Source organism: Diabrotica virgifera, chromosome 10 (assembly GCF_917563875.1).
Source record: "Diabrotica virgifera virgifera chromosome 10, PGI_DIABVI_V3a".
Lineage (NCBI taxonomy): Eukaryota > Metazoa > Arthropoda > Insecta > Coleoptera > Chrysomelidae > Diabrotica > Diabrotica virgifera.
In genome coordinates this window covers 147,663,064-147,690,765 of record NC_065452.1, presented here as the reverse complement: position 1 = coordinate 147,690,765, position 27,702 = coordinate 147,663,064, and the positions used below count along the sequence as shown (strand labels likewise).

The 27,702-nt window shown below is 30.0% G+C and overlaps 3 protein-coding genes across 10 annotated transcripts in view; 1 reads left to right on the top strand and 2 right to left on the bottom strand.

The window, feature by feature from the left end:
* Positions 1–27,702, top strand: part of LOC126893466 (protein claret segregational-like) — a 649,821-nt gene that overhangs the window by 131,739 nt on the left and 490,380 nt on the right. The gene's annotated exons all lie outside the window — the stretch shown is intronic.
* Positions 1–27,702, bottom strand: part of LOC126893469 (protein disulfide-isomerase A6 homolog) — a 504,458-nt gene that overhangs the window by 111,536 nt on the left and 365,220 nt on the right. Inside the window, exon 8 of one of the 4 annotated variants that reach the window (XM_050663722.1) lies at positions 5,629–5,698. The exons of 2 other annotated variants lie outside the window; for them this stretch is intronic. In XM_050663722.1, coding sequence (XP_050519679.1) covers positions 5,644–5,698 — 55 coding nt within the window. In that variant the 3' untranslated portion in view covers positions 5,629–5,643. Of the gene's footprint in view, positions 1–5,628; positions 5,699–11,271; positions 11,639–27,702 lie in introns of those variants that run through there. One more of the 4 variants, XM_050663714.1, reaches the window with a different exon arrangement.
* Positions 1–27,702, bottom strand: part of LOC126893468 (protein disulfide-isomerase A6 homolog) — a 250,979-nt gene that overhangs the window by 182,741 nt on the left and 40,536 nt on the right. The window lies entirely within an intron of this gene.

Here is a 27,702-nt window from a genome sequence, read left to right as displayed (position 1 = left end):
TATAATTTTTCTTTAAGATATTCCTGCCATAAAAATGCCACATGTCCATTTTCAATAAAAAAAATCTAATAGTTTTCGATATATTCGAAACAATCGATTTTCATTTTGTAACTTCAAAGGGCTGTAACTTTTTTTATGTGCATATTTGTACTAAGGTAAGTTAGATTCATTCGAACTATTTTTGGTCCCAGAATAGGTGATTTAATTTATGACCTGTATTTTTGTTACACCCTGTATATTATGTATGCACAATATTATTGTTGTCTGATATAACGAGATCCGCGTATAACGAGGTAATTAGTCTGCCATTTCAGTTCTCGTTATAGAGGGAGTCTACTTATAATAAATACAATATAACGATGAAAAAGGAGAATAAAAAACATTTTTTATAAAAGTGTGTCATTAAAATGGACAAAAAAGTGCTGGAAACAATTTTGGAATTAATAAGTTTGCCGCTAAGGGGCGTTTCTTGCATTCTAAAATTAAAAACATTCCAGAAACGATTAAAATTTACGATCAAGTTTATTTTTAACTATTAATTATTAGACATTGATTTAACTATGTACTTTTATACCACATTTTTTATTTGGAAATTCTACGACATACGGCGACCAAAATACTTCGTACCAAAATTCATATTTCGAACAAACTTTATAAAATTTGCGCTGTTGAAAATGTCTGATGTAACGTAATAATAGAATGTCGCATCAACAACAATATACATACACATAGGAAACTCCGCTATACCTCAGGAAACTCCACATTTAGTGGAAGTATTTGTCTCACTTAGTAGTACCGCATTGTTTTTAGAACCACACATTATTTCTTAATCACCAACAACTCAAACATAGGTGTTTAAATTTTCTGTTGATAAAGAAAAAATAGCCTTCTGCAGTATTAACTTTGTTCTATTTGACATATTTAAAAAATTATATCAAACAACCGTTCTCGTTGAAAAATGGCAACAAACTAACCTTATTAAAAATTTTACACATGCTGTAAAAATATGTCAAATGCAGTGGTGTCATGGTGTGGGAACGCGTGGGAACGCCGTTCCCGCACTGGTTAAGAAAAGAAAAAAAAATAATAGAGAATTTAGGTTTTGTAAACAAAAATTAGCAGTGCGTTCCGGCACTGCGTTCCCGCACTGCTAATTTTGCCATGACACCACTGGTCAAATGCTTAGACAGAACGCCGCATCTAGTGCCTGCTTAGGATAAACACGGCAAGTGACCTTTAAATACGGCGTTTTTCTAAGTATTTTTCAGATGACGCATTTATTCTAAGTATCCATGAACATTTTTGCATATACGGCATACGGCATAAAATGCGTTGTGTTTAATGTATTTTGGCTTAACTTACGTCATTTTTAGTAAGCAAATAAGATAGATATGCACATTTGGGTTAGAAAAATGTGTAAATCTAATTTTTTCAGATTTTTGCAGATACTGCGTTTTCGCTAAGCACGGCACGGGCAGAGCTAGCCTTAACGACCTCACATAATATAATCTAATTTGTCTGTTTTATTCTTTAAATCTTGTATTTCCACTGAAATGGTAATATTCTTAAGTTATATATTTCTTACTATGTTTTTTACTCCAATTGTTTTTATAGCCTCTCAGCTAACACATTGGGATTGCGTTTGAATGAGTCAATTCAAGAGGTGTGGGAAAAGAGAGATTCCTTTGACGTTATTGTTCTGCTCGATAGTGATACAACTGCATATAATTATTTGGGATCAAAGTTAGAGCGACTAAGAAGTTTTATTGTAGAGGTAAGTCACTATTATTCTAATATAAAGGGATGTACAGCTGAACCGAAATAGCAATAAACATTGCGCATTAGCAAATTTCAAATTATGACAGGGAGCGTCCAGTTGATCGACAACTGCATAGCTGTTTATGTGGATAGTTTAACTGTAGGGACGATTTGCGACGTTGACAAGTTTAGTATAACTCACATCTATGCTCCAGCGAAATAAGCAAAAAATATACCATGTTCGGGACACTAAATAATCCAGGTATGTGACCACTATTTTTTAGTTATTATATACTAAGCATCAAAATTAACGCACCACCTTAAAAATGGGACATTTTTGATGTCTCGTATTTCCTAAACCTGTTGTCCGATTTGAGGGATGTTTTTGGTATATTATAGCTTTATTCTTTAAGAATATCGATGTAATAATATTATTTCTAAATAGGTAAGTGTCATTGTATACCTGGTGTAACAATGATAGTGTGTTTTTTTCTCAAAGTTTGGAACACCCTGTGGAATATTCTAGCGTATATAAAATATTGAAATTAAAACTCAACTGTAGCCTTAGGCTTTTGTAACATTTTGCTTTTTGGTGTATTCGCTTATGTGGGATAATAAAAAAGTTAGGTACTTTAACAACTAGCAATGTTATTCATCAATACACGGTGTTTCTAAATAAGTGCGACAAACTTTAAGGAGTAATTCTGCATGAAACAATAATGACCGTTTCCTTTATAAACATATGTCCGCAAGTGCTTTGTTTCCGAGATACGGGATGTTTTTTTTCTTATTTTTTCTTACAAACTAACGATTTATTTATTGCTCTAAAACTGGTTGAGATATGCAAATGAAATTTGGTAGGTTTTAAGAGGCAGTTATTGCGCATTTTTTGACATACAATTAAGAATTTTATATTCACCATTGGAGTGCATACGGTTATAAACATTTTAGATAAATCCCGTATGCACGCCAATGGTGAATATAAAATTCTTAGTTGTATGTCAAAAAATGCGCAATAACTACCTCTTAAAACCTACCAAATTTCATTTGTATATCTCGAATCAGTTTTAGAGCAATAAGTACCTAAATCGTCAGTTTGTAAGAAAAAATTCAACATCCCGTAACTCGGAAACGAAGCATTTGTGGACATATTGTTTTTCTAAAGCAAACGGTTATTATTTTTTCATGCAGAATTACCCCTTAAAGTTTGTCGCACTTATTTAGAAACACCCTGTATTGATGAATAACATGGCTAGTTGTTAAAGTACCTAACTTTTTTATTATCCCACATAAGCGAATACATCAAAAAGCAAAATGTTAAAAAAGCCTAAGGCTACAGTCGAGTTTTAATTTCAATATTTTGTATATACTAGAATATTCCACAGGGTGTTCCAAACTTTGAGGAAAAAACACACTATCATTGTTACACCCGGTATACAATGACACTTACCTGTTTAGCAATAATATTACTACTTCGATATTCTTGAAGAATAATAGACCAGGGCGCATCTGTAAAAATATTACGTACTTTGGACGTTGAGAGGTGACTCAATTTTTTTTTGCAGAAATTGCTTGAAAATAACTCAAATAATAATATTTGAGTTATCCTCCCTCTCAAAAAGGTCCGGAACATTGTTTAAATAATCAAAATGCCAAAAAATGAAGGAAAAACTCGATTTTTTTCTTCGTTTTTTGATTATAACTTTAAACGTATTCATTTCCGAGAAAAGTTGTGCTGACATAAAAGTATCGTGATTAAATTTCCTACAATATAGAATTGGTTAAAAATTTTAAAAATAGTCACCCTTGTTTCAGAATAGCAATAATTGCGAAAAAAACATACAAAAACAAATATTCGCATTTTACGTTTTTCAACCATTTATGCTAAACTTAGGACCTTCATATTTCACACAGAAAAACTTTATGACATAATAAAACAATACTGTAAATTCCATTAAGATCGGTTCAATAGATTTTGCAAAATAAATTTTGCTATCCAGCTTTCGCAAAAAAATTTCATTTTTTCAAAATGTTACAGGACTGAAAATAAAACAGATAGCAAGTTAAATTTTTTTTTCGTTTAGAAGTTTATTGTACCTTTCATTTGCAATTTGCAAAATTGAAATCGATTAACTACCACGGAGTCAGGAATTTTTTAAAATAAACATTAAATTGATGCTACGCGCAGGACAGCGGATAGTTTGCTCTGATTGGGCATTCCAATGACCTTTGATAATAATTGATACATTTTAATTTTTATTACATTTCGATATAAATAAATAAATTTGTTTATTGCAAAATAAAAACACATACTCTATCCTTTGAAATAACAGTTTATTTGGCAAAAACTTTTTTTGTTCATATATTTTAACTTAGAGAATAAAAGTTTATTATTTTTAAACATATGCAATTGTTTAAACAATATTTTACAAACAATAATAAAATTAGTTTGATTTTTGTGGAATTAAAATATTAAAATACAACAAAATATAGAGTAAGAAAATATGTAATATATTAGATAAAGATTGGAAGAAATTTTGGTGGAAATCAACTTGTGTGAATCGAACACCGCTGTCGTGCGCGTAGCACCAAAAATTAATATTTATTTAAAAAATTTCCTGAAGCCGTGGTAATTAATCAATCTTACTTTTGCAAATTGCAAATGAAAGGTACAGTACACTTCTATAAGCAAAAAAAAATTCAACTTGCTATCTGCTTTATTTTCAGTCCTGCAACATTTTAAAAAAATGATTTTTTTTTGCAAAATCTATTAAACCGATCTTAATGAAATTTACAGTGTTGTTTTACTATATCATAAAGTTTTTCTGGGTAAAATATGAAGGTCCTAAGTGTAGCATAAATGGTTTAAAAACGTAATATGCGAATACTTGTTTTTGTATGGTTTTTTTTCGAAATTATTGCAATTTTGCAACAAGGGTGACAATTTTTTAAATCTTTAACCAATTCTGTATTGTAGGAAATTTAATTACGCAACTTTTATGTCAGTGCAACTTTTCTCAGAAATGAATAGTTTTAAAGTTATAATCAAAAAACCAATAAAAAATCGAATTTTTCCTTCATATTTTGACATTTTGATTATTTAAACAATGTTCCGGACCATTTTGAGTAGGAGGATAACTCAAATATTATTATTTGAGTTATTTTCAAGCAATTTCTGCAAAAAAATTTGAGTCACCTCTCAACGTCCATCTCAAAACAGATGCGCCCTGGACTATAAAGCTATAATACACTAAAAAAATCACTCAAATCGGACAACAGGTTTAGGAAATACGAGACATCAAAAATGTCAAATTTTTAAGGTGGGGTGTTAATTTTGATGCTTAGTGTATAAAACATTGATTTTTCAGAACATTGAAAAGGCTTCAAAATGCTGATTTTTGAAAGTTTTCTTCGCAAAAAAGTCAATTTGTTGCTTCGCAAACCGCAAAATAAGTGAAAATCATTGTTTGTTAATAGCTTTTATTAAATCTAACGTAGAATTTTGGTGTTTCACCCAAAGTTGGATATTGTGTATTTACCAAACCCTCAAAATTTGAGACCCATCCATTAATTACTTTAAAAGTTATTATATTTGTTTATCCCAGAGACCAGTATTTTGCATTAACATAGGACAGAAAATAATAAAGATATTAGATAGGGCAATTCTGCGTCTGCTAAATGAAAGTAGTAGAGTTATCAAGTTGTATTAAAAAAGATTGATAATAGTCAAAAATCCTAATGATAAATTTTTTAAAGTTTGTTGTTTATAAACATTTAGAACAATCAAATCTTTGAACAATCAAATTTTTTAATTTTATGTCAACTATTTAGCTTTTTAATGGAGTGCAAAAAGTCGAAAATCTCGCGTTTTTTCGTACTAAATTGTTAGTAATTAAAAAACGGCTCCGAACTCAAGGCAGGAAACAGGTAGGTTTTCTTTCTATAGGTATACAATAAACAAAAAGGTTATCAGTTGCCTGGATAATTAAGTGCGATGCATAATTTTCTGTCCTGAGAAAAACTTTATTTCCCTGGATTACTATAATGTTGTCCTGGTTTACCACTTTTTTTTATAAACTAAATTAATATGTATATGTATTACACAGGGGCGGCCCGTCGGGGTAGGCAAGGTAGGCGCCGCCTACCCTCTTCAAATGTAGTGCAATAATATAAATTATTAATATAAATTACTTATTTCAAAATTGTAATTTATAAATTTTGACACAATACCTACAATAAAAAAGCAAAAATTATCCAAATTATTATAAAAATATCCAAAAAATTTTCTCCGAAGTTATAATAATTATTGTACGCCCCTTGTAGTATCAGTAGTAGTGCATAAGATTCTATATTCTTCCTAGGTCAGGCACTTGGAAAAGTAGCCTGAAATAGAACGACGACAACACCGAATCGTCCGAATCTCTCTCTCTTTACGCGAACTTGTCCTTAGCGGGAGGGTCGACTCTACGAATTTTTAAAGCAGGCGGATAGGCACAGAATCTTTTAGCCGAACTAGCCTACAAAATTGTATCAGTTGTTTCTCTTGTGTGTTGTGAAGCTGCTTTAAATTGTTTTTTTATTTTGGCTGTTATTAGTAGGTTAAGTATTTAATAAAAATAGGTAGGACAATTTAAATTTGTTTATGAAAAGTGAATAATAAACAGGTAAATTTGAGATCGGTCTATTGAAGGGCATTTTAATTTTATATTAATTTAGTAATAATTCACCAACGAGAAATAAATCTGTGAATAGTTATTTGTCGAATAAAATTTATCAGTGGTCGATTATATTTTTATTGTGTTTCAATACAATTTGGATAATTTAAAGTTAAACTGACGAACTGTGTTATATTATATACACTTACCGGCAGAAAAAACAGCCACCCCAAAAAATGGGTCATTTTTAATGTCTTGTATTTCCTAAACCTGATGTCCGATTTAAGTAATTCTTTTAATATGTTATAGCCTTATTCATTAGCAATATCTCTGTAATAATATTGTTGATAGAAAGGTACATTGTCATTGTATATAGGGTTTACGAATCAAACTGTGTTTTTTTCTCAAACTTTGGAACACCCTGTGGAATGTTCTAGCTTTTATGAAATACTAAAATTAAAACCCAACTATAGCCTCAGGTTTTCTTAACATTATGTTTTTTGTTTCATTCGTTTATGTTGGATAATAAAAAAGTTAGGCACTTTAACAACTACCCCTGTTTTCGTCAATACAGGGTGTTTTTAAATAAGTACCCCAAACTTTAAGGGGTAATTCTGCATGATAAAATAATGACAGTTTGCTTTATAAACGTATGCCCGTAAATGCTTCGTTTCCGAGATAGGGGGTGTTGAAATTGTTCTTACAAACTGACGACTTATTTATTGCTCTAAAACGGTTTGTGATATGCAAATGAAATTTGGTAGATTTTAAGAGATAGTTATTGCGCATTTTTTGGCATACAATTAAGAATTTTATATTCACCATTGGCGTGCATACGGGTATAAACATTTTAGATATATCCCGTATGCACGTCAATGGTGAATTTAAAATTCTTAATTGTATGCCAAAAAATGCGCAATAACTACCTCTTAAAATCTACCAAATTTTATTTGCATATCACAAACCGTTTTAGAGCAATAAATAAATCGTCAGTTTGTAAGAACAATTTCAACACCCCCTATCTCGGAAACAAAGCATTTGCGGGCATACGTTTATAAAGCGAACTGTCATTATTTTATTATGCAGAATTACCCCTTAAAGTTTGCCGTACTTATTTAAAAACACCCTGTATTGACGAAAAGCAGGGGTAGTTGTTAAAGTGTCTAACTTTTTTATTATCCAACAGAAGCGAATGAAACAAAAAACGTAATGTTAAGAAAACCTGAGGCTATAGTTGGGTTTTAATTTCAGTATTTTATAAAAGCTAGAACATTCCACAGGGTGTTCCAAAGTTTGAGAAAAAAACACAGTTTGATTCGTACACCCTGTATACAATGACAATGTACCTGTCTAGCAACAATATTATTACAGGGATATTGTTAAAGAATAAGGCTATAACATATTAAAAGAATTACTTAGATCGGACATGAGGTTTAGGAAATACAAGACATTAAAAATGGCCCATTTTTTGGGGGTGGCGGTTTTTTCTGCCGGTAAGTGTAGATTTATAGATAATTAAAAATTTAAAGCGAGGTTAATTGTTAAACGTTATATGTGTAGCCTACCCGCATACTGAGGTCACGAGCCGCCACTGGTATTACATAAAAATTAAAGAATAATGTATGCGAAGTAAAGAACAACAAAGTTACAGACTTTTTTAGATGGTGTACTTGTTATCGGGTTAACACATTCAAAACGTAATTTTTTGTATGTACAGGGTTATTCACTATATTTTGACCCCTCTGTAAACTGCTTTATTTACAGAATTAGAAAAAATGTGAAATACAAAAGTTATTCGATTTTTAAATTATGATTTTTTGACATATATATCATACTAGTGACGTCATCCATCTGGGCGTGATGACGTAATCGACTATTTTTTTAAATGAAAGGGGGGAGGAATTTAGGGGTCGTGCGCTAGCTCATTTGAAAGGTTATTCGATTGTCTATTCAGTAATATAAACATTAAGATAATCATTTATACAAGGTGTCCAAAACAAATTTTTTTAATTAAATTAATTGACACAAAAAGAAGAATGTATATAATTTATTTAATTTAAAATACATTCTACTGCTGTCAGAAAACAGAAATAAATGTTTATTGAACAAATAAACATTACTTTTCACTTAAATTCAATGGTCAACTGCCACCCATCTGCCTCCTGGCAGTTTGAACATTGAATTAAAGCAAAAAGCAATGTTTATCTGTGCAATAAACTTTCATTTCTGTTTTCAAACAGCAGTAGAAAATATTTTGAACTAAATAAATTACATATATTATTCTTTTTGTGTCAATTAATTTAATTCAAAAAAAATTTGACACCCTGTATAAATAATTATCTTGATGTTTATATTACTGAATGGAGAATTGAATAACCTTTCAAATGAGCTAGCACACGACCCCTATTCTCATTTAAAAAAATAGTCGATTACGTCATCACTCCCAGATGGATGACGTCACTAGTATGATATATATGTCAAAAAATCATAATTTAAAAATCAAATAACTTTTGTATTTTACATTTTTTTCTAATTCTGTAAACAAGGCAGTTTACAGGTGGGTCAAAATATAGTGAATAACCCTGTACTTATAAGCTATTGATTATGTATTGCAGAAAGGAACTACAACGTTAACTTGGTTTTATTGTTTCATATAGTCAACAGACCTGTAAATATGAAAAACTCGCGGAGTGCTACCATTTAAATGGGTGCGTTTTTGAAAAAAGAGTGAATTAGTCCCTAGGCATAGGGCGAATTAGGGTGAGTTCTATGCACTTTTCGTACAAACACGTCTACAGGAAAATTGTTCCAAGTTAAATTTACTATCGAAAGATGACATTTTAAAGTAAAAAATATTTTTTTTTACAAAAATTTATTCAAAAGAAAAGCAAGAAAAAAACACGAATGATAGAGCAATTTTGTTTTTTGCCCCATAACTTTTTTCCACGGGGATATAGGTATAGACATTGCTTCACAGAAAATAAACTTCCATCTTTCCTTCTTAAAATGGTGTTTGGTAAAAGTCTCTATAATTTATAGTTTCCAAAATATGATTTTTCAAAATTCGCCACTCACAGAGATTTTGCCCCATTTTCCTCGTTACTTCTCAAACATTGGTCTCTAACTTTTTTCTACGTAGCTTTAGGTATATGCATTGTTACATTTAATAGGAAGACAAGTCAATAAATTGTCTTTAAAATGGTCTATTGTAGAAGGCTGTATGACTATTTTTAAGCAGATATGGTTGTTCAAAAATTTTATACTTTTAATGATTGTTGATATATTTTAGGATTAGTTTTAAATTTCTCATTATAACTTTTTTTGTTGTATATTTAGGTATATACATTGTCGAATATGGTCTTATTTTCTGGACTTTAAAATGGTGTATTGTAAACAATTCTAGGGCTATTTTTAAACAAGATATGCTTTTTCAAAATGTGACATATACACATGCAATAGGTCCCACTAAGTTGGAACCACATGGAAAACTTTTTTATTATTAACTTTATGAAAAAAAGTGATTCCTTATAAAATGTTCTGCATAGTTTATAACCTAAGATGCAATCATCAGATATAAAATTGTATCAATAGTGTACGAAGTATGTTACTAAATATGAATTGTAAATATGAATTTCGCTCAAGAGTAAAGTACCTTTATATTTCACAATATCTAAAAGTGTTATTAAGAAAAGTTATTTGGAATTAAAAATTATGTTATAATATGCAATTATATTCTTCTAATTAAAAAAATAAAAAAAAATTTAATTTTTCTCAAATTACGGATACCCTTGGATATCCTACTGATATCTTCTTTAAAAATAGTCCTAGAGTACTTTCCGGAACACCATTTTAAAGTAAAGAAAATAACCTTTTTTATTCCAGAATATATATATACCTAAATGTACAAGGGAAAAAATCATAATGAGAAATTTAAAAAGTAATCATTAAAAATATCAAAAATCATTAAAAGTATAAAACCTTGAAAAAGCATAACTTGCTTAAAAAGAGCCGTATAACCTTATACGATAGACCATTTTAAAGGTAATTGACTCTTTCTACTAAGTGTACCATTGCGTATACCTAGAAATGCGTAGCAAAAAGTTACAGAACAATGTTTGCCAAATAATGGGGAAAATGGCCCAAAAATGCTGTGAGCGGCGAACTTTGAAAAATTATTTTTCGGAAACTGTAAATCCTAGATACTTTTACCAAACTTCGGTTTAAAGAGGAAGGGTGGAAGTTACTTTTCGCTGAAGCAATGACTATACCTATATTCCTGTGGAAAAAAGTTATGTAGCAAAAAAACAAAATTACTTTCTTTCGTGTTTTTTTCTTGCTTTTCTTTTGAATACATTTTTGTAAAAAAATATTTTTTACTTTAACATGTAATATTTCGATAGTAAATTTAACCTAGAGCAATTTTCCTGTAGACGTGTCTGTACCAAAAGTGCATAGAACTCACCCTAATTCGCCCTGTGCCTAGGGACTAATTCACCCCTTTCTCAAAAACGCACCCATTTAAATGGTAGCACTCCGCGGTTTTTTCAAATTTAGAGGTCCATTGACCATAGGAGACAATAAAATCCCGTTAACGTTGTAGTTTCTTTTAGCTCTCTTATTTTGAACATAATAAATAGCCTATTATTATGTAATCTCACATTTCGTACATTTTTCGATTATTAAAATTTTATTTGCTGTTATTATGACCTCATCCAAAGCTATTCTCCTCTACTTAGAAAGAAATTTATAACATACCAAATAGGTGACTAAGTTATGTTGTTACTCACTCGATGTTTTGTTGACATTTTGTTTACATTAGTCTATCAGTTAAATGGTTTTAACATCATGTTCAGTTTGGTGTCTCAGGCAAAACTTATAACGAAAAAGTTGTGTTAACAATTTTATATCTTTTAGTGGGATACAGGTAGACAGTACAAAGAAGATCCCGTGGTATTAAACGGAGGTTTAAAAGAATTTGTTGAGTGTTATCCATCGACAGTAGACAATTCCCACCTATTTCTGAGCCAGACGAATTGTGACATAGACGAGCTGCTTGATTTAGACAGTATAGTTTATCCAGAAGCCGGTTCAGTAGTCCAGATGAGATTAAAAATTCACGAAGTTCCAATATCCGAGGAAGAGGATATGGGAGTTGAATTCCATACAGAAGGGGGTGAGGAAACATCTGCTCCATCAGTTGATGCAATAGTAGATAATCCGAGCACCTCCATGGAAACAAACACATATAATGATTTTTGATGTGCAAAGTGTGTGACTAATGCTCAGAGAGCCGGCCGGACTAAGCGGAGACCGAACTAACCGAGGTCGAACTTACGGGAGTCTACTGTAGTCGACATAAAATTACAAAATTTAATTTTTTAGAACATTAAAAAACCTTCAAAATGCCGATTTTTGAAAGTTAAAAAGTTAATTTGTTACTAAGCAAACTGCAAAATAAGTGAAAATCGTTATTTGTTAATAAATTTTACTAAAATTACCTTAGAACTGTAGTGTTTCACCCAAAGTTGGGTATTGGGGTACTTAACAAACTCTTAAAATTTGAGACCGATCCATTAATTAGTTTAAGAGTTATTCTAATTGTTTATCCCAGAGACCTTTATTTTGCAATATCATAAGACAGACAATAATGAAGACAGGGTAATTCTGCGTATGCCAAATGAAAGTAGAAAACTGATGCTATCAAAATGTACTAAAAAAAGATCAAACAAATTATCTAATATAGTCAAAAATCGTAATGCCAAATTTGTGAAATTTTGTAGTTTATAAACATTTAGAATAACTTTAAAAATATTGTCCGTAGTAAAAATCATTTTACATATTAGAAAAGCTGGTATTTTACACGAATTTTTAAAAATGTAGTTCAATTAATGACTAGTCGTGGTAAGTGAAGGGGGAGCTGGGAGCCGACAAATGCACGAGTTCAAAAACTAAAAAGGCAACTTAAAACTACTATTATTTTCTGCAGCGTGTCTACTTAAGTTGGAAACATATGGGAAACTTTTTTATTATTAATTTTACGAAAAAAAGTTATTCTTCATAAAAAGTTCTGCATGCTCTAAAACCTAAGAATCAATCATCATATATCATATTTTATTAATATTATACGAGGTATGTCAAAAAATATGAATTTCGTTCAAGGGTAAAGTACCTTTATTTCTCTGAATATCGAAAATTCTTATTATGAAAAGTTATTTTCAATTAAAAACCAAGACCAAATATGCAATTACATGCTTCTAACTGAAAAAAAAATTCCAAATTTTTCTCAAATTTATGGATACTTAACTTCGTTTTTATTTATTACATATATTATAACTCTTTAATTTTATTAATAATTTTTCGAAAAAAAGTTATTCTTCATAAAAAGTGCTGCATGGTCTAAAATTGAAAATGCAACCATCAGATATCACATTTTATTAATTTTATACGAGGTATGTCAAAAAATATGAATTTCACTCAGGAGTAAAGTACCTTTATTTTTCACAATATTGAAAATTGTTATTAAAAAAGTTGTTTAGAATTAAAAACTATGTTTCAATATGCAATTACATCCTTCTAATTGAAATATTGTAAAATTTAAAGGTACTATACTCATGAGCGAAATTCATATTTTTTTGACACACCTCGTATAAAATTAATAAAAGTTGATATATCATAGTTGTATCTTAGATTTTAGACCATGCAGAGCTTATTATGAAGAATAAATTTTTTTCGTAAAATGAATAATAAAAGAGTTATATTAATTTGTAATAAATAAAAATGATGGGTATTCATAAAGAGAAAAATTTGGAAAATATTTTTTTTTTCAATTAGAAGCATGTAATTGCATATTTTATTTTGGTTTTTAATTCCAAACAACTTTTCATAATAATAATTTTCGATATTCAGAGAAATTAAGGTACTTTACCCTTGAACGAAATTCATATTTTTTGACATACCTCGTACAATATTGATAAAATTTGATATATGATGATTGAATCTTAGGTTTTAGAGCATGCAGAACTTTTTATGAAGAATAAGTTTTTTTCGTAAAATTAATAATAAAAAAGTTTCCCATATGTTTCCAACTTAAGTAGACTCGTATATCTCGGTATCTACTGAATATATTTTGATCGTTATTTTTTTAAGTTGTCTGTAATTTTTCTGTACATTACCAATATGCAATTTGTCTAGACATTTATTAATTAATAAACAGTCTAATTTGTTAAAACAATTTTTGAAAAAATAATTTTTGCCCAAAAATCCATGATTTTAATCATACTATCGTTATTAATCATAGAAAAAGTTAAGGTATAATTTAATAAATAAATTATCTTCAATAAATAATTATCTGATAAAAATCATTTATTTATTAAAGTGTACTTTAACTTTTTCTATGATCATTAATGATAATATGATTTAAAAAATAGATTTTTGTAAAAAAATATTTTTTCAAGAATTGTTTAAACAAATTAGATTGTTTATTAATTAATAAGTTTATAAACAATTTGCATATTTGTAATGTACGTAGAAATTACATACAAATTAAAAAAAGAAAGATGAAAATCCATTGAGTTGATCCGGAGAAACAGAAAATTGTATTAGTTTTAAATTGCTTTTTCGGTATTTTAACTCGGTGTACTTGTATGTTACCAAGTTAGACAGAGGTCCCAGTATACTGAAGTCAGAAGTCATAAAAGCAATACAACAAGCCAAAAACAATAAAGCACCTGGACCAGATCAAATCCCTGTTGAGCGACTTAAACTTTTGGATGAGGAAAACATTACCTACTTTCTTTAACAAAATTTACAACGAAGGAAAAATACCAGATGATTGGTTTGAGTCACTGTTTATAACATTACCAAAGAAAAGCAGACCCACCAAATGCAGCGATTTTAGACTAATCAGTTTGATGAGTCACACACTTAAGATACTTTTACGTATTATACAAAACCGAGAAGAGAAATTATAGAATGGGTAATAAGCAATTTGGATTTAGAAATGGTCTAGAAACTAGAGAAGCACTATTTTGTATGCGCGTTCTATTACAAAAAAGTTGTGAATTCCGAAAGAACGTTTATGTTTGTTTCATCGACTTCGAGAAGGCATTCGACCGAGTACAACATAATACACTTTTCGATTGCCTGGCTACCAAGGCTACTTACTAGACAAGAGGGAGTAAGGCTAGGCGGAGAAGTAATCAACAATATTAGATACGCTGACGATACAGCCATTCTTGCTGAAAATTTACAAGATCTTCAGACACTACTAAATCTAGTCAGTGAAGCAAGCTATCGGAGAGGCCTTAAAATCAACATTTCAAAAACAAAGTGGATGGCAGTTGGAAAGATTAATATAGATCAAGGTCAGCTTTCTCTTGATGGAGAGGAGTTAGAACGGGTAAATCATTTCAAGTACCTTGGCAGCTGGTTAAATGTAAATTGTGACTCTGATGAAGAGATAATAACTAGGATCGAAATATCACGGAAGGCTTTTATGACCTGGAAACCAGTTTTATGTAATAGAAACCTGTCGATGAATATTCGAAAGAAGGTGCTGAAATGTTATGTGTGGTCTATCCTATTGTATGGTTGTGAGACATGGACGTTAAAAACCACAATGCTAAACAAAATAGAAGCATTCGAATTGTGGTGCTATCGACGAATCCTAAAGATATCGTGGGTTTCGCACACTTGCAATGAAGATGTTCTTCAAATGATGAATTCGGAACGTCTGCTCATAAGCATCATAAAGAGGAGAAAAACAGAATACTTCGGCCATATAATTAGAGGACCTAAATACCATCTGCTTCGCCTTATAATACAAGGAAAAGTGGAGGGAAAGAGATGGATTGGTCGAAAGAAACTTTCATGGCTGCGTAATATTAGACAATGGTGTGGCTGCACAGTAGAAGAATTATTTCGCGCAGCAGCCGATAGAGAGAGATTTCAGGAAATTGTAAACATGATGACGGCCAACGTCTGAATACAGACACGGCACCTAAAGAAGAAGAAGACTTGTATGTTCCCCCTAGTAATCGTTTGAACTACATTTTTGAAAAATCGTGGAGGGTGCTGTGAAGGTACAATGTTTGTGCAAATTTTTTTAAGAAAAATACAAATCCCATTACTTAAAATGGCATCAATGAAATTCCTTAATTATTATAAACAAATTAGCTGTGAATTAAAAAAAAACACATGGCTAACTTTGTCTCTAATGAACCCAGGCTAAATTTTCTTTATTTGAAAATTCGTGTTAAAATACTAGCTTTTCGAATATACAGGGTGTTTCATTGGGAAACGGAAATACTTTAATGGTTAATAGAGGTCACCAAGGCGATTCTAGATATACTAAATTTTTTGCCCTACCGACTTTTATATCTGAGTTACAGGGTGTTTTATCGATTTTGCTCATTTCTTTCCTAAGCCATAACTTTAGAACCACCCGGTATATTGTTTTAATATTTGGTACACATATCTCTCATTCAAAACCCAAACGACCGACATACTAATCACAAGAAAAATCCAGGTCCGTATTAACAAAAAAATATAAAATAATTGACCTTAAAACAACACCCTGTATATTGAAATTTTGAAAATCTGTTTGCATATTTGAAAAGAGCACAAAAAACTAAGTCTAATAGTTTGCTTTGATTTTTCGGCCAGACAATTTTTTGACTTTAATTTTGAAATTATATTGAATTTTTTTAAGAACTCCACATTAAAAAGCAGGTATTATTAACTTTTAATTATACATTATTAAATTTATTGAATAAATACTCATTTTAAAATGAATCAATATTTATTTACCACATTGGAAAGACCCAATTATTAATCACAAGAAAAATCCAGGTCCGGATTAACAAAAAAACCTAAAGTAATTGTGATCTTGAAACAACACCCTGTATATTGACATTTTCAAAAATGGTTCGCACATTTGAAAAGACCACAAAAATCCGAGTTTATCGATTCACTTTTAATTTTTTGTACAAAAATTTATTAACTTTAATTTTGAAATTAAATATATTCAAATTTTTAAGAACCCTGAAATTAATAGGCAGGTTTTTAAAGCACTTTTATTAATAAATCATTCAAGTTAATGAATAAATACTAATTTTAAAAATAATCAGTTATTATTTACAGCATTAGACGGACTTACTTACTAATCACAAGAAAAATTCAGGTCCGTATTAACAACAAAATACAAAGTAATTGTGACCTTGAAAAAACACCCTGTATATTGAAATTTTTAAAATACGTTTGCACACCTGAAGAGAGCACGAAAAACTAAGTTTAATGTCCCGCTTTAATTTTTTGTGCAGACAATTTAATGACATTAATTTTGAAATTATATCGAAATTTTTATTATGAGTTCGCAGAGTTCTTAAAAATTTCGACATAATTTCAAAATTAAATTCATTAAATTGTCTGGCCAAAAAATTGAAGCTAACGATTAAACTTAGTTTTTTGTGCTCTTTTCATACCTATGTGCAAACGGATTTTGAAAATTTCAATATACAGGGTGTTGTTTCAAGGTTACAATTACTTTATATTGTTTTGTTAATCCGGACCTGGATTTTTGTTATGATTTGTAAGTGGGTCATTCGAATGTCGTAAATAAGTATTGATTATTTTTAAAATGGGTATTTATTTAATAACTTTAATAATTTATTGTTAAAAGTGCTTTAAAAATCTGCTTTTTAATTTCAGTGTTCTTAAAATTATCAATATATTTAATTTCAAAATTAAAGTCATTAAATTTCCTTCGCGAAAAATTAAAGCAAACCGATAAACTCATATTTTTGTGGTCTTTTCAAATGTGCAAACAAATTTTGAAAATTTCAATATACAGGGTGTTGTTTCAAGATCACAATTACTTTATTTTTTTTTGTTAATCCGGACCTGGATTTTTCTTGTGATTAATAATTGGGTCGTTCCAATGTGGTAAATAATTATTGATTAATTTTAAAATAAGTATTTATTCAATAGCTTTATTAATTTATAATAAAAAGTTAATAATACCTTCTTTTTAATGTTAGAGTTCTTAAAAAATTCAATATAATTTTAAAATTAAAGTCATAAAATTATCTGGCCGAAAAATTGAAGAGAACGATTAGACTTAGTTTTTTGTGCTCTTTTCAAATATGCAAACAAATTTTCAGAATTTCAATATACAGGATGTTGTTTTAAGGTCACAATTACTTTATAATTTTTTGTTAATCCGGACCTGGATTTTTCCTGTGATACAGGGTGGTTCTAAAGTTATGGCTTAGGAAAGAAATTGTAAAAATCGATAAAACACCCTGTAACTCGGTTATAAAAGTCGGTAGGGCAAAAAATATAGTATACCTAGAACCGCCTCGGTGACCTCTATTCACAATTAAAGTATTTCCGTTTCCCAATGAAACACCCTGTATAAAAAGATTGTTCCTACGGATAATATTTGTAAAGTTATTATAAATGTTTATAAACTACAAAATTTCAAAAATGTGGCATTAGGATTTTTGATTATATTGATTAATTTTTGTATCATTTTTTACATTTCTATACTATCAAACTTCTACTTTCATTTGGCATACTCAGAATTGTCCTATCTTCATTATTTTCTGTCTTATGTTATTGCAAAATAAAGGTCTCTGGGATAAACAAATAGAATAACTCTTAAAATAATTAATAGGTCGGTCTCAAATTTTGAAGTTTTGTTAAGTACCCCAATACCCAACTTTGGGTGAAACACTAAAGTTATAAGGTAGTTTTAGTAATAGTTATTAACAAATCACAATGTTCACTTATTTTGCAGTTTGCGTAGCAACAAATTAACTTTTTAACTTTCAAAAATCGGCATTTTGAAGGTTTTTCAATGTTCTAAAAAATTGAATGTTATAATTTTATTTCAACTATTTAGTTTTTGAATGGGGTGCGAAAAATCGAAAAAATCGCGATTTTTGCACTAAATTGTTAATTAAAAAGCGGACGCGAACTCTAGACAGGAAAACAGGTAGGTTTTCTTCCTATAGGTCTACAATAACTAGAAAATAGTTAGCTACCTGGATCTTTGAGTGTCCCGAGAAAATCCTTATTACCCAGGACTATAATCACATATTTAATATGCGTCTTTCATGTAAAATACTCCTTTTTTGGTTTTTTATTTTATTAAAATTCCATTTAACCCGGGAGCAGTCGCGCCGTTAGAAAAAAGCTAACATTTTATCATTTTCCGTGATAACTTGATGAAAAATTTTGCAACATAACTTTCCACTCGTAAGTGCCTCGAGGAAGATTGTTGTAATGCGTAGGTATTTTAAAAAAAAAAAAAATATTTTTTTATTTTTTTGTGGAATTTATGGCTTTGGTGAGAACCAATAATTAGCTTTAGAATTGTTAGAAATAGATATTTTTAACATAACAAATAAATAAAAATAGTATAAAAAAAATTGTAAAGTTTTCAAAAATTTTTTGAAAATCTCAGGAGGTGTAACCAAAGAAAGTATTCCACCTGTTGTCAAGCTGGTGGTATGGGAACGATATTTATTGTCGTTTTCTGTGCTGCTTCGATTGATAACTTACTTTGTTTTTCGGTAGATGGCCCTAGTTCATCCGTGACATTTCTTTCTTTGCAATTCGGAAAGGCCCAAAGTGTGGTACGTGGAAGAATCTGAGAGAGGAGGATATGGGACTACTGATGAGGGGGAAACAACCCCCGAAACCGGTATATACTCTTCCTGCACTCTCAGATTTGACCATAGTATTATGCAGCTGCTGCATTTTCGTGTTGCAAAGAAATTGAAAATGTATATACATTTTTAAAAATTTGTTTTAAATTCGTATTTAAATTCATACTGTTAGATTTAATCTAATCGCGCGACTGCTTACGTGACAGAAGTGAGCGCGACTGTTCCCAGGTTAATAGACCTGGTTATTTAACTTTTTCCAATGATTAAACCCAAGGTTTACCTATTTGAAAAAGTTATTCTGGTAAAATCTTTGAAAATGTGATTTATAATGAATCGTAATTTAATTTTTGAGTTCGGCCATGCAAGAATTAACGCTTTAGGTGCGTGGCGGCAAGAGTGGGTGTTACTCAGAGTGAACATGCAGGGGATGTGCTCTCCAGAGCTGTTCATGCTCGAAGAAATCATAATAATATAGAAGAAATGCAGGGGATGTGCTCTCCAGAGCTGTTCATGCTCGAAGAAATCATAATAATTAGTTATAAATTTAAAAAATAGTCACCCTTGCTGCAAAATAGCAATAATTGCGAAAAAACCATACAAAAACAAGTATTCGCATTTTACGTTTTTCAACCATTTATGCTACACTTAGGACCTTCATATTTATCCAGAAAAACTTTATGATACAGTAAAACAAAATTGTAAATTTCATTAAGATCGGTTCAATAAATTTTGCAAAAAAAAATTTGCAATCCAGCTTTCGCAAAAAAAAATTCATTTTTTCAAAATATTACAGGACTGAAAATAAAGCAGATAGCAAGTTGAATTTTTTTTGCGTATAGAAGTGTACTGTACCTCAGTGGCGGCTCGTGGCCTTGGAGACAGGGTCGGCAAGGTTTTTTTGTCTCCTTCATATAGGTATACCATCAAACTAAAAGTTAAAAGGCTTAATTCATCATAGGAGATTTTGTTGTTTTTTGCTTTTTTTTTATTTGATGTACTTGACATTCTCTCTTGTTTCATGGTGTTTCGACAATACGTGTTGATTCTTTTGAGACAAGGTAAATCCCGTTTTTTTTTGGCAGAAATTGGTGGTAATAAGAAAATTGATTAACATTTTTTTGTAATGAATTGCAGTACTTACTACATAGAATTATACATACATATTGTGCAACTTATCCCACTTTCTGAAAATATTTGGACCAGCATAATTTTTAAGTACCTAACTTGTAATAATAAATATCTTGGAAATTCTTTGGCGAACGTAACTTTTAAATTTTAAATCGTCAAAGAGGTCAAAAATTTGCAAATCTTCAAAATTCGAAAAACGAGTATCTATTTGCATATAATAGTAGGTATCCAAAATTTCAAGATATACTTACTCGTTTTTCGAGATATGTATCATGTCGTTGTCTTTTTTGGGGTGGTTCGGAAATATCAAGCGAATCCAAAACGTCACTGCGTATATATTGGAAACCACTATCATTACGAAAATCTCTGAGATTTTGCACCAGCTTTCGTATTCTATTTTTAGAATAAATAATGTCTATTTAAAAAAATATTGAAAGAGTCATTAGTATTTAATAAAGTTCTCAAACCGATTGCTTCACGGATCGAGGTATCGCCACTTTCAAAATCATCGCCTTCGATAATAAAATCAAAAACTTCCAAAAGCTGTTCACGAAAATCTGCTACAGATACTAAAACTACAAGAGATAATCTGCTTAGATAAAACTAACCGAGATTTAAAATTTCATCGCGTCTGACAAACTGTTCGCTTTTTTTTTCGAAACAAATTTGTTCTAAAGCAGTAATCCGTTTAGGTGAGCTAAACTGGCAAGAAAAGACGATATTCTTTATTTTTTTACACGTATCATGTAAAACTAAATTCATTATATGCGCATAATGGTGAGTAAATAAAGGTTGTGATGCAATAGTTTTAACTTTTGCCTGGAGACTATTAAATTCACCACTCATCACAGCAACGCCGTCATAAGATTGCCCCAGTTTGCCCTACCAATTTATTTTTGGTATCAAAAAATTTGAATCTGTTCTTTAAAACACCAAAAATATATTCTGCCTTATTGCTTTTACTCACATCTCTAAAACCTAAAAACCTCTCATAAATATTACCACGTAACACGTATCGAACAAAATAATTGATAATTGTGAATGACATGATAATCAGAAGTTTCATCTACTTTCAGTGAAAAGCAAATGGTTTTCTAAATCTCAGATTCAACAACGTTATTCAAAATTTAACATTTGATTATATGTATTAGTTCATTCTGTATTACGAATACACTTCGAATCAGAAAGTAAATAATTTCTAAAACAATTTTATTAATTCTCTATAATTACTTTGATTTTTAACAAATGCTTCGATCCATCATGTCCACTAAATGATAATTCCTGACAACTTAAAAAAATTACAATATCAATTAAACGACGTAAAACGGCGTGATTATTTTTGACAATTTCTACCGATGCATGCTTCCAAATGAAACACCGACCGGCAGACCGAAATGTGCCGTACTTGGCGCTGGCGCTTAACCTGCCATGCCGTATCTGCTATTGCCCACGGAGAGAAGTAATGTTCGCTTGCTCATCGACTTGTTATGTCGTTGAGTTTTACGTGAAAATTGTCAAGCTACGGATGTTAGGGACGGCTAGCCGAAAAGTCAGATAAATGGCTCGGATCATTCATTTTTTGAGAAGTCTGTTATGCGCAGGGATCACTTAACGCTCGGATTGATCAAATTCTTTTAAAAACCATGAATAAAATTTAGTCTGTATTATCTGATAGATTTTTTTTTATTTCACAGATACAAATATTTAAAAAATCTATATCTATAAATGTGTGGGTCGGCACTGCCGACCCTGCCGTCCCTGACTGGCCGCCACTGCTGTACCTTTCATTTGCAATTTGCAAAATTAAAATCGATTAACTACCACGGCGTCAGGAATTTTTTTTAAATAAACATTAATTATTGGTGCTACGCGCAGGACAGCCGATAGTTTGCTCTGATTGGGCATTCCAATGACCTTTGATAATGATTGATACATTTTAATTTTTATTACATTTTGATATAAATAAATAAATTTGTTTATTGCAAAATAAAAACACATACTCTATTCTTTGAAATAACACTTTTTTAGCAAAAACTTTCTTTGTTCATATATTTTAAGTTAGAGAATAAAAGTTTATTATTTTTAAACATATGCAATTGTTTAAACAATATTTCACAAACAATAATCAAATTAGTTTGATTTTTGTGGAATTAAAATATTAAAATACAACAAAATATATAGTAAGAAAATAATATATTAGATAAAGATTGGAAGAAATTTTGGTGGAAATCAACTTGTGTGAATCGAACACCGCTGTCCTGCGCGTAGCACCAAAAATTAATGTTTATTTAAAAAAATTTCTGACGCCGTGGTAATTAATTGCTTTTAATTTTGCAAATTGCAAATGAAAGGTACAGTACACTTCTGTAAGCAAAAAAAAATTCAACTTGCTATCTGCTTTATTTTCAGTCCTGCAACATTTAAAAAAATGAATTTTTTTGCGAAAGCTGGATTGCAAAATTTATTTTGCAAAATCTATTAAACCGATCTTAATTAAATTTACAGTGTTGTTTTACTATATCATAAAGTTTTTCTGGGTAAAATATGAAGGTCATAATTGTATTATAAATGGTTGAAAAACGTAAAATGCGAATACTTGTTTTTGTGACTATTTTTTAAATTCTTAACCAATTCTATATTGTATGAAATTTAATTACGTAACTTTTATGTCAGTACAACTTTTCTCAGAAATGAATAGTTTTAAAGCTATAATCAAAAAACCAATAAAAAAATCGAATTTTTCCTTCATATTTTGACATTTTGATTATTTAACCTTCGGATGACCAAGCGGGGGAAATTGTGACCCTAGCTATTTTTCTTTAATAAATTCAAAAGTATTTTTAATTTTTAACTCAATATTTTTTTATTTGACTTTAATATCATTCTAGATATCCTCATATTTTAAAATAAAAAAAATTCCCTATATTTTACGAATAAAAAATATATTCTGAAGTTGATGTTTAGTAAAATTACCGTCTATTATGTGTAATTACAAGTAGCTTTACGCTAATGACGTCGACGTTGAAAAGTAACAAGACACTTACTCAACATACACACTACACATGACACTAATACTCATGTTGTGACTGGCTGAATGACATAAAGTCCATGCCAAAAAAAAATCTAAAAATTAAAAAAAAACTTTATTTTTTTGTAAATTGTCATTTTTGACCTGGGGTCATTTTCCCCCCTTGGTCATCCGTGTAACAAAAAAAGGTTGGTCATCGGAAGGTTAAACAATGTTGGAGGATAACTCAAATATTATTATTTGAGTTATTTTCAAGCAATTTCTGCAAAAAAATTTGAGTCACCTCTCAACGTCCATCTCAAAACAAATGCGCCCTGGACTATCTTAGAACCCATCATGAACTTACAATTGGCGGTAGAAAATAATGGGAGAATCTGACGCAGGAAATGATAGATTGACTTGTTAGCAGTATTAAAGCTCGAATCCAGGCTTGCATCGATGCACATGGTGGAAATATACATTAAATTTGTTAAATACATATTAATTAGAAATCAATTTTTTATTTTTGGATTTATAAAAAAACAGTATCTCTTTTAAAACAAAAAATATCTGTCAACGTTATGATTTTTTTTATAAATAAAACCAATAAGAGTCGTTTCTGAAAATAATTGATAAAAGCAAAAAATTTTGGGTGATACATAACATTTGAAACTATGATTAACTATTTATATGGGAAATAAGCCATAATTAAATTGAAAAAAATAATTTTATTAACGTTTCGACGCCCAAATCGGGTGTCGTTGTCAAAATACAAAATACTACTAATTAAACAAAAATATTGTTGCTAAGTAAAATATTCTTCTAATAATTTATTTAATCTGACTCATTTATATTGGCAATGCAGACATATATTATACATTTTAAAGTGGAAGACTTTAAAATGATATTGCCAATATTTATGACTTGCGTTCCTGGGACGACTTTACTGAAAGATAGTTCATTCGATTACATGAAATCAACCCCAACTCAAGAATATCCGTCACAAAAAAAATCATAGCATGTGATCTGTCTTTAAAAAGACAACCAAATGCAACGATGACAGTAAAATTCTCGCGTTAGAGATTCCATAGTAAATCACGAGGGAAAACCAGGAAAAAACCTCGTGATACTATCCCGTCATCGTAAGTATTTGGTCTTACATTTAATTTACTCTCAAGAAACTAATACCAAATTCTGACTTTAATATGTTTAAATTATAAATAATATTAATAATACATAAATATACAAAAAGTAATACTAAAATTTAAAATATGTACTAACTCGATATGTTATTGACTTACTAATCGTGGTATTTTCTTTATATTGATTTCCTCTTTCAGTATGGGTAACCACATCCTACTGCATTCTACCGAGGAATTTGCGACACAATTGGTTTCATTTAGCATAATTAGAGCCGCTTCTTTGATTTTTCTCGTTTTACTATCTGATTCTTTCAGGACTATACTCGAATCTCTCCACTGAACTCTATGTTCATTATCCCATGCGTGTTGACATATTTGAGATCTATTAAATTGTCTATTTTTAATATAAGACTGATGTTCAGTTATTCTAACGTTTAATGGTCTTGATGTTTCGTTTCACCTAAATAAAATTGTTCGCATTCTCAAGGTATTTTATAAATGCAATTCCTTGTTCTTTCTTGTTCATTGTTAGGTTTAGTTTTAGATAGAATAGATCTCAATGTGTTTGTTGTTTTGAATGTTGTTGAAATGTTGAATTTATTTCCTATTGTTTTAAATTTCTCGGATAATCCTTTATATATTTATGGTATTGATATTTTCCTCGTATTATTTCTTGTGAATGTTGTAGGATCCCGTTCTAAGTTGTTCTGTTCCATTCGATCCAATCTTGACAATTCCTTATTTATAAACGATAAAGAATAATCATTTTTTAATAAAACAGATGTTAACAATTGTTTTTCTTCTAAAAATGATTTTCGTTAGAACAAGTAATTTTGGCTCTATCATACAAGGATTTAATGATTCCCTTTTTAACGTTGATGTTGTGATTTGATTTGTAATTGAGATATCTGTTGGTGTGTGTTGGTTTTCTATACACTTGAGTCTCATATCCAGTATCCTTCTTTGAGACTAAAACATCGAGAAAAGGCAGGGTGTTATTGTATTCCTTTTCCATTGTAAATTTTATTGTCTCTTCTTGATCATTTATAATATTCAGGAATGTATCCAACAATTCTGATCTATGAGGCCATATTGAAAACACATCATCTACATATCTCCACCATACTGTGGGTTTTAAATTTTGTTTAGAAATGATATTAGTTTCGAAATCCTCCTTGGCTAAATATATTAGCCAATAATGGAGATAAAGAAGAGCCCATTCCTAGACCAAAATTTTGTTTATAGAATTCATTATTTAGTTGAAAATAGGTATTATTAGTACACAATGTCATATTTACTATGGAATCTCTAACGCGAGAATTTTACTGTCATCGTTACATTTGGTTGTCTTTTTAAAGACAGATCACATGCTATGATTTTTTTGTGACGGATATTCTTGAGTTGGGGTTGATTTCATGTAATCGAATGAACTATCTTTCAGTAAAGTCGTTCCAGGAACGCAACTCATAAATATTGGCAATATCATTTTAAAGTCTTCTACTTTAAAATGTATAATAATGTATAATATACAGGGTGTTAGTAAATAAGTATGAAAAATTTTAAGGGCTAATTCTACATGAAAAATGAATGCCGGTTTGCTCTATAAACATATGTCCGCAAATGCTTCGTTTGCGAGATACGGGGCGTTGAAATTTTTATTTCAAACTGCCAATTTATTTATTGCTCTAATACCAGTTGAACTATGAAAATAAAATTTGGTGGGTTTTAGGAGGTAGTTATTGCGCATTTTTTAACATACAATTAAGAATTTTGTATTCATCATTGGCGCGCATACGGGTAATAGTCTGATTTTTTTTAAAGAAAAAAATAGTACGTCACTGAGATATTCCTAATTAAAAATTATTTTTAAATTCCACGTTTAATTTTTGATAAAAAACATTTCTTGCCTTTTTTCATATGATGCACCGTTTTGTGCAGAAAAATAAAATATCTTGGCGCGTATTTTTCATTTCTTAATACAATCATCAAGAACTATCCAATATAATACAGTGAAACTTGGATAATTCGAATCTCAGGGGACCGTTAAAAAATTCGAATTATCCAAAAATTCGAATTAAAAAATAAATCTACAAAAACAACGATTACCTACAAAAACACCTGCAAATGATAAATATCAGTAACTGATCAGCAAAAAAAACTAGTTGATCATTTTTATCACTTGGAAATGTTTTTGTTCCTATTCTTGCCCGAGTTTTGTCAACCTAAAAAATGGGCCAACAAAATTCGGCCAAAAATACCAATTAAAACATTTGCAAGCTATAAAAAAGACCGACTTTATTTTTTTCCAAAGAGATCCGAAATTTTTAGCTGCGTTTTAGAATTTAGCTTCTTAGTAATGACAAAAGATTCTAAGATATTCAGAAAAGATAGTAGAAAAGTTCGAATTATCCAAAATATAATTCGAATTATTCACTTTTTACCATTACTTATATAGGAAATGCTAGGGATCAGAATAAAAATTCGAATTAAAGAAGATTTCGAATTATGGAAGTTCGAATTAAACAGGTTCCACTGTATTACGAAACTAGAACAATAACAGAAAATATTACTAATAAGATTTCAACTAGGTGTAAAGCTGCAAAAAATGTTTAAAATGATCTCTTTTACAGGTAACAGAAGAATTTTAAATTCATCATTAGCGCGCGTACGGGTAATGGTCTGAATTTTTTGAACAAAAAAATAGTACGCCACTGAGATATGTCAAACTAAAAATTATTTTTGAATTCCTCGTTCAATCTTTCTTACCTTTTTTTCATACGAGGCGCCGTTTTTATGCAAAAAATAAAACATCCTAACGCTTACAAAGTATTTGAGGTAGTTTCCATATGCATAGAAACTTAGTTTTTTACATAAAAACGGCGCCGCATATGAAAAAAAGGCAAGAAAGCTTTTTTGTCGTAAATTTAATCAGCAATTCAAAAATGATTTTTAATTTGACATATCTCAGTGGCTTACTATTTTTCTCTTAAAAAAATTCAGAACATTACCCGTAAGCGCGCCAATGATGAATATAAAATTCTTCTATAACCTCTAAAGGAGGTAATTTTTAACATTTGTTGTAGCTCTGCACCTAGTTAAAATCTTATTAGTAATATTTTCTGTTATTGTTCCAGTTTAGTATTATTATATTGGATATTTCTTGATAATGTATTAAAAAAATGAAAAATACGCGTCAAGATGTTTTATTTTTCTGCATAAAAACGGTGCACCATATGAAAAAAAGTCAAGAAAAGTTTTTTATCACAAATTAGACGTAGAATTTAAAAATAATTTTTAATTCGAATTATCTCAGTGGTGTACTATTTTTTTCTTTAAAAAAA